This window comes from Cricetulus griseus, chromosome 3 (assembly GCF_003668045.3).
Source record: "Cricetulus griseus strain 17A/GY chromosome 3, alternate assembly CriGri-PICRH-1.0, whole genome shotgun sequence".
NCBI classification, from domain to species: domain Eukaryota; kingdom Metazoa; phylum Chordata; class Mammalia; order Rodentia; family Cricetidae; genus Cricetulus; species Cricetulus griseus.
The window spans coordinates 281,179,449-281,186,557 of record NC_048596.1 but is presented as its reverse complement, the minus strand read 5'-3'; the positions used below and the strand labels follow the sequence as shown (position 1 = coordinate 281,186,557).

Below are 7,109 nucleotides of genomic sequence, written 5' to 3'. Positions count from 1 at the left end.
AAGAAGAAGAGACATCCAGGAGCAGTTGCAACAGGCCTTTCCACTCTTTCCTCTGTGGGGAGACTGACAATGTTATACTTCAGAGACAATCCCGTAAAGATACAATTTATACGATTTCTGGGAAGAACTCGATGATAAATAATCACACAGGTAGATGCGCCACGGCTTCAGTAGCGACCAGCTCTCCTCTGCTGCCTGAGCGGCGCCAGCACCTTCCTCGGAAGCTCGCAGCAGCAGGCTGGCTCCTGTTCCACGGCAACCATGTGCGACCGGAAGGCGGTGATCAAAAATGCAAACATGTCAGAAGAGATGCAGCAGGACTGGGTGGAGTGCGCTTCTCAGGCGTTGGAGAAGTACAGCATAGAAAAGGAGAATGCGGCCCATATCAAGAAGGAGTTTGACAACAAGTACAAGCCCACCTGGCACTGCATTGTGGGGCGGAACTTTGGTAGTTCTGTGACACATGAGACCAAACACTTCAACTACTTCTACCTGGGTCAGGTGGCCATTCTTCTGTTCAAATCTGGTTAAAAGAATGGATTGTGTCAAACACCCAGTGATCTATCCAAAAACAAGGACTGCATCCTAAATTCCAAATACCAGAGACTGACTCTTCAGCCTTGCTAAGGGAACACCTCCTTTGAATCTGTTGTGTTTTGTACAGGGCATCATCCTCTGTACGAGTTTGTGGTTATAAAATAGTAAAACATCTTGTATTTGTATTTATTTTCTAGTCCATACTTCTGTACCCCGTTTTTTCTCCCTTAGGCCATTCCTTTAAAATAAATCTGTTGGAGATGTGGGGGAAAAAAACCACACAGGTGCCTAGGCAATGCCTGAATCTACATTAGGTATGTATATCAAGCTCTGAAAACAAACAGAAAGAACACACGCACAACTATTCATCATCCACTCGTGAAAACTCTGATTGGAAAACCATAAGAAACCCCAGTAATCGAAAGGTTCAATGATTTAGCCAAATAAAACCATTAAGATCTGATCCATTTAGGCTGGGTTTAGAGTTGAGTATTCAGGCAATTTAAAATGTAAATCCAGGGCGCCTTGGAGAGGGAAATGGGATATTAATAATTAAACTCAGACAAGAGTCATAAACCGGTATAACCAAACAACAACCAGAGTTCTGTAGACCCAGAGACCCCTGCCTCACCTGTTGAAAGTCATGTTGGACCAGTAAGCAAAGTCTACGATTCTAACCCGATTCACTTTTAATTGTTTTATTCCTTCTCAGTAGACAGGGAATACTGGAAACCTTCCTAACCATGGAACTTAGCAATCTGAATTCATGCCCAGCTGTCCCCTTCCTGACCTACAGAATGTGAGCAGATCTCAGCCTCTAGCAGGGTAGTTTGTGAAAAATTCTGTTTGTAAAGATGTTGAGAAGATCGATCGACAAGGAGGGCCTCACTCAGCAACTGTGTGCAGGTATCTGCCCATTCCGCAGCAAATGTGGGCAAGCTCAATGCATAAAAAAAAAAGCTCAGACATGACCCATGACTTTTTGAAAGCTATGAAAACAATTGTTTCATGTTTCCATTGTGGCCTCCAAGGAGTAAGCCCTGTTTATTTCCTCTTGAAAAACCTTCCTGTTACAGGCCTTCCTTTCATTCAGCTGGAAGGCTGATTTTGACCCTTGAGCTTTTAACACCTTTCTCATTGAAGAGAAAGGGCAGTTCAACCATTAAGTGGAGAATCATATGTATTCCTTTGACTTTGCCGGACACCACTCAGTTCCACCCAGAAGAGGCAACAGGAGCAAGCTGTATTCAGCCCTCATCTGTCTCTGTAACCAGAATGAAGGGTAACATGGAAAAACTCATAGGGCATGAGAATAATAACATGGGGTTATTTTAACTGTAAAAGAAGACCACACACATGGTCCCATGTGGACTGCACCCTGGCCCATCTTCAAAAACATGAAGTTGCGTTCTCTCCAGCCATGCGTAGGCCTGGTTTAATTAAATGTAGGCCACGAATGGGCTGGCAACCACAAAGCTGAAGCAATGTCGATGGCTGTGGGAAAAGTTTCCCACAGTTCCCTGGTCCCCGATAAGATGGTGTACATAAAGTGAACAACCTGAATATTTGGCAGACGTCCCCCTTGTCCTCACCCTTCTGAATTTAGCAGGAACCCTCCACCATGAGACTTGACACAAGCGTGCTTTTTTTTTTTCACTCCTACATTTTGAAATGGCTGTGTTTGAGGCTAATTAAGTCCACATGCTTCTGATTCATTTACACTTAACTCATCAAAATGTTGTTTTGTAATAGCCATTTGAAGTCCAAGGCGCCTCTCTTGAGTCTAAAAACCAGGAAGTTATGTTTTGCCAGCCGACAGCAGGGTTCATGTACCCAAAGGTTCAAATGTGGTTCAAGACCAGAGAGTGTCACAGTGAAGACTTGTCCTTTGTGTCAAATGTGGGCTGATCTTGAATCTTCTGTTAGTCACTTGTGTGGAATGGCAGAAAATAATTAGTAGAAGAAAACATAAATTAGGCTAAGCTCTTTGGATGTGATAGGGAAATTTAGCTTACATGACAATTGTATTTTTAAGAATTTCTCACTAAGTGCAACTAGGGTTTACAACAAAAGACTTTATGTCAATCTCTACCACCTATTTTTGCTATAAAAACTTACATCCTGTGTTGCTTTGTAAAGGTCAGCTTGTTGCTCTTGGAAGATGATGGACATAGGGTGGAGGGTTCCTGCTAAATTCAGAAGGGTGGGGACAAGGGGGACGTCTACGAAATATTCAGGTTGTTCACTTTATGTACACCATCTTATCGGAGACTTAAGTCACTGAGGGCATGTCCTTGAAGGGAATATTGCAATGCCAGTCCCTGCCCAGCTGCCTCTTTGTTTCTTGCCCACCATGAGGGACAGGCCTCCTCTACTTTGTATTCCATCATCCCCTCCCCTAACCCACAGGTGTACGTGGTCGTCACAGGACCAACAACAGGGCCAAGAGATCATGGACAGAAACTATAAAACCATGGCTCAGAATAAACCTTTCTGCCTTTCAAGTTGATTATCTCAGGTATTTTGCCCTAGTGACAAACCTGACTTACACAATTATACATGAGGCAGACTTAGAGATACAGCTCACAATTCTTTAAATGCACTGTGAGAACATTCGTTAAGAGCCCTTCACTCCAGGCGTTGGTGGTACATGCCTTTAATCCCAGCACTCGGGAGGCAGAGGCAGGTGGCTCTCTGTGAGTTTGAGGCCAGCCTGGTGTCCAGAGCGAGTGCCAGGATAGGCACCAAAGCTACACAGAGAAACCCTGTCTCAAAACAAACAAACAAACAAACAAACAAACAGCTCTTCACTAAGGTTACCTGACTTCATCACTCTGTGATTTTTATCAACACCTAGATTGTGTAAAGTGGGGTTTTAAATCGTAAAGGTTGAAATTTGGATCATTAGGAAATCAAGTTCCTCTTATCCGGGAGAAAAAATGATTAGACGTTATGGCTTTATGACCCTACCAACCAATGTTGTAACTAGCCTGATAGCTTTTAGAATTTTCCTTGGCTAACTGTATAAGCTGGTCTTTCACCTGCTTCTCCAGCCATTAGTTCTCCCATTAAAACAGTGAATAAATCTTTGATTAAGACTCACTAAAAATGTGTTTGAATAAGGCCAGACTGGCAGGGCATAGCCACAGGGCATCCATCAACTCAGACCCACCTGCCATAAGTAAGCAAAAGTTTCCCCCATAGGCTCAAAATAAATGGTTTAAAGTCTCATAGTCCTCAATGCCAACAGCCTACACTCTACATGTTGTACGAGGACAGTCTTTAAGAGCCCATCACAGTTACCTTACTTCTGTTTATTATATTCCACAAAGAAAAAAACCATGATTGCCAAACCACATCTTGTTGGGGTTGTACCCATGCCCCCCTCCTTTTCACATTTCACTTCATCCGTTGATTTCACCCATGCAGCCCCTGGTGGCCCACAATCCCAGGGCCCTTTCCTTAGCCTGTGGACTACAGATGGTTTTGCTGTCAACTTAAAGTGAGATCATTAAAGTCAGTGGGGACACAGCCTTCAGCAAGCCCCTGGCACTCTTTTTCTCCCTCACACTGATGTGGAACCTTTACAGGCCCCCTCAGAGACGGTTCCATTTGTTTGTTACAAGCTCATCACGACTCTATCCATTCCCGGTTCTCACAAGCTGTTTATACGATGCTAAACACAAATGTGGAGGCAGGCAGCCACTAGCAGAACTTCCGGGATCACATGATGCACTTCTCGGCAGCGTCTCTCGACTTTCGTTATTATCCATATAAGGGGCTTTCTTAGACATTTCTTTCCCTAAACTTCTGCTCTATGAATTTTAAGGCCACAGATACTTCATAAATCTGTTCATATAAACATAAATATGCATAAATTATAGTTGTTTCACCACCACCCTCGAGACGCATGTTTTTGCCCGGAAGAGAGCAGTATGGGCCCCTTTGAGAATATATGGTCTATATCAGGGCTCCCCATATACAGCTTAGCAGCTGGACTCTTGCTTAGTAGGCACGGGCTCTAAGTTCAGCTTAGTGTGCACGGGCTCTAAGTTCAGCTTAGTGTGCACGGGCTCTAAGTTCAGCTTAGTGTGCACAGGCTCTAAGTTCAGCCTTCAACACCACAAAAAGGTAAAACAATAAGAAGGGAAAAGGAGATATAAGAAAGCAACACCGTATGTGCCCTGTGATGTTACACTTTCTGCCTTCCCACCTTAACTCTAGTTAATGTTTATTTGTTAATTATATCTCAATAAAACTGGATTTGTCTCCCAGTGGACACAATAAAAAGTCAAAGGGGGCAGGTAAAAGTAATTTTAGTCATTGATTTTTACTTAAGCCAGTATATCTAAAGTATTATTGCAACAGGTAAGGAATCTAAAAACTTAGAAATGAGCTGATTATATTCTTATTTTGTTACTAAATCTTCCAAATGCAAGGTGTATTTCACACTTCACATACGCCACAGTGTTTAATAATTATATTTCAGTAGTCAGCTGTCATCAGTACTGGACAGTATAATTTTAAATGATCCAGACTAATCTATACTAATCATTCTTGCTATCCTATTTCTTGCCAGTCACCTCTCACAACAGCTCCAAAGGTGAGGAGGACTTTTTGAAGTGGCAATATTCCTCCCATCCTCAGGGGACACTTCCCCACACCCCCAGTAGATTCCTGAAGCCACAGACAGTAAGGATGCCTATATAAACACAGTAATGCTGTCTGATGCTGAGACCACTCCCAAGTAACTTGTGAAAGGTAGCAAACGTGGGGAGAGAGCACAGAGTATCTTACCATGCTAGTTAGAATGGCATTTAATTTAAAACCTCAGTTATTCACTTCTGGGGATTTTCCACTTAGCATTTTCAGACTGTGGCTGGCTGAAGCTAACTTTAACAACACAAGTAGGATAGTGGGTGCTGTACTTCACTCATAGGCTCTCAAGTTCTGGCTTCTATTTTCTTGTGCCTCCTCTCGGCTTCAGCTATCCAGTGGTTTTTCAGTCCTCTTCCAGGGTGATCATTTGTGGCTGTAGTGCACCTGTATCAGTCAGTGGTCTGACAATACAGCAAAACACCTTGCAAAGCCTGGAAGATTGATCTGAAGTTATGAGTTCAGAGGTCTCAGCCTGTGGCCTAAGGAGAGATGGGTGTCACGGAACTCGGAAGGTGTTTGAAGAAGGCTGCTTACCTTGTGGCAACTAGGAGGCAGAGAAGGATGGTGAAGAGCAGCAGCTAAGACACGAGCACGGTCTTAAAGGTCCACCTCCAGAGCCCCCTTATTCCAGCAAGGCCCCATCTCCCTGAGCTGCCACCAGCTGGGTACCATAATTCCAACTCAGGAGCCTTGAGAGAACATTTCAGACTCCAGCCCTCCCAAGTCTGCTAACTGCTTTCTCTTGTGCTTGATCGCTCTAATGGGGAGTCTGTCTCTCTACCACAGGATACTTCTTCCAGGTGGAACAGTGTCTCCAGCACTTTGATCTTGAGCCTCCAGCTGAATCACTTCCAGTCTACAGGAAGAGATTTATAGAGTATGAAGGGGACTGGCATGAGTGAGAAGTATCAGTCAGGATTAAATGGGTGTGTTATGTGCTAATGCATTCTTAATGGGCTGTAAAATAAAGCCTTATTTGTTGCCTCATGAGAAATGAGAAAAGAGAGAGGGAGGGAGAGAGAGAGGAAGAAGGAAGAGGGGGAGAGAGACAGAGAGAGGGCGGGAGGGTGGAAGGAAGGAAGGAAGGAAGGAAGGAAGGAAGGAAGGAAGGAAGGAAGGAAGGTATAGAAATGACCTCAGTCAAGGCTGGGTGCAGAGACTGCCTGTACTGCCCAAGCCACTATTACAAGCTCTAGCCTAGCTGAGCCTGTGCCATGGCTGTCCTATCTTAACTCATCAGCCACAATGAAGAAATAAAAACAAGAAGAAAGATAGTAAGAACAACTAAAATAACCCTGAAAAGTTGCAAGTCAGAACTCCACTCCCGCCCCCCCCCCCCACCGTAGGAGTATATTCCGTGGGTTTCTGCTCTAACATCCCCAGGACAGGAGAAACTAACACAAAGACCACTGACAGGCTTCAGGGCAGAGACCCTCCACCACCTCAACATCTCCTCCAGTTTCCCCCTCCTGCTCCCAGGGGGCTCACAGTTGCCTGCATTTCACCCAGCCCGTCTCATTTCCACCCAAGTGTGGAGTCAGATGGGAGGAGAAAAGAGAGGGGGAAAGCACTTGGACCAGCTCAGCAGGAAACAGGAGGAACCTGACTTCAACCAGGAGAAAGGTGGCAGCTGGCTCACAAAGGTTGTCCTCTGACCTGCACAGGCACTCTGTGACACCCGTGAAAACACACACACACACACACACACACACACACACACACACCCCTATATATTCCTCAACCTTGGTGTTTAGCTATCATGAAACACAACTGGGGACTGTTGAGATGGCTCAGCAGGTAAGGGCACTTGTTGCCAATCCTGACAGCCTGAGTCTGATCCTCAGGACTTACATGGTGAGAGAAGAGAACCCAAGTTATCCTCTGACCTCCACATACATGCTGTACCATGCACC

The 7,109-nt window shown here is 44.6% G+C and overlaps 1 protein-coding gene across 1 annotated transcript; it reads left to right on the top strand.

Annotated features, from left to right (window-relative positions):
• Nucleotides 1-261: 261 nt before the first annotated feature.
• On the top strand, nt 262-695 carry LOC100770402 (dynein light chain 1, cytoplasmic). Its single transcript, XM_027410025.2, has one exon. The coding sequence runs from the start codon at nt 262-264 to the stop codon at nt 529-531; it is 270 nt and encodes an 89-aa protein (XP_027265826.1). The 3' UTR covers nt 532-695.
• The last annotated feature ends 6,414 nt before the right edge of the window (nt 696-7,109 follow it).

Coding starts and splice junctions, on each gene's coding strand:
- LOC100770402 (XM_027410025.2), top strand. CDS start 262: ATGTGCGACCGGAAGGCGGTGATCAAAAATGCAAACATGTCAGAAGAG.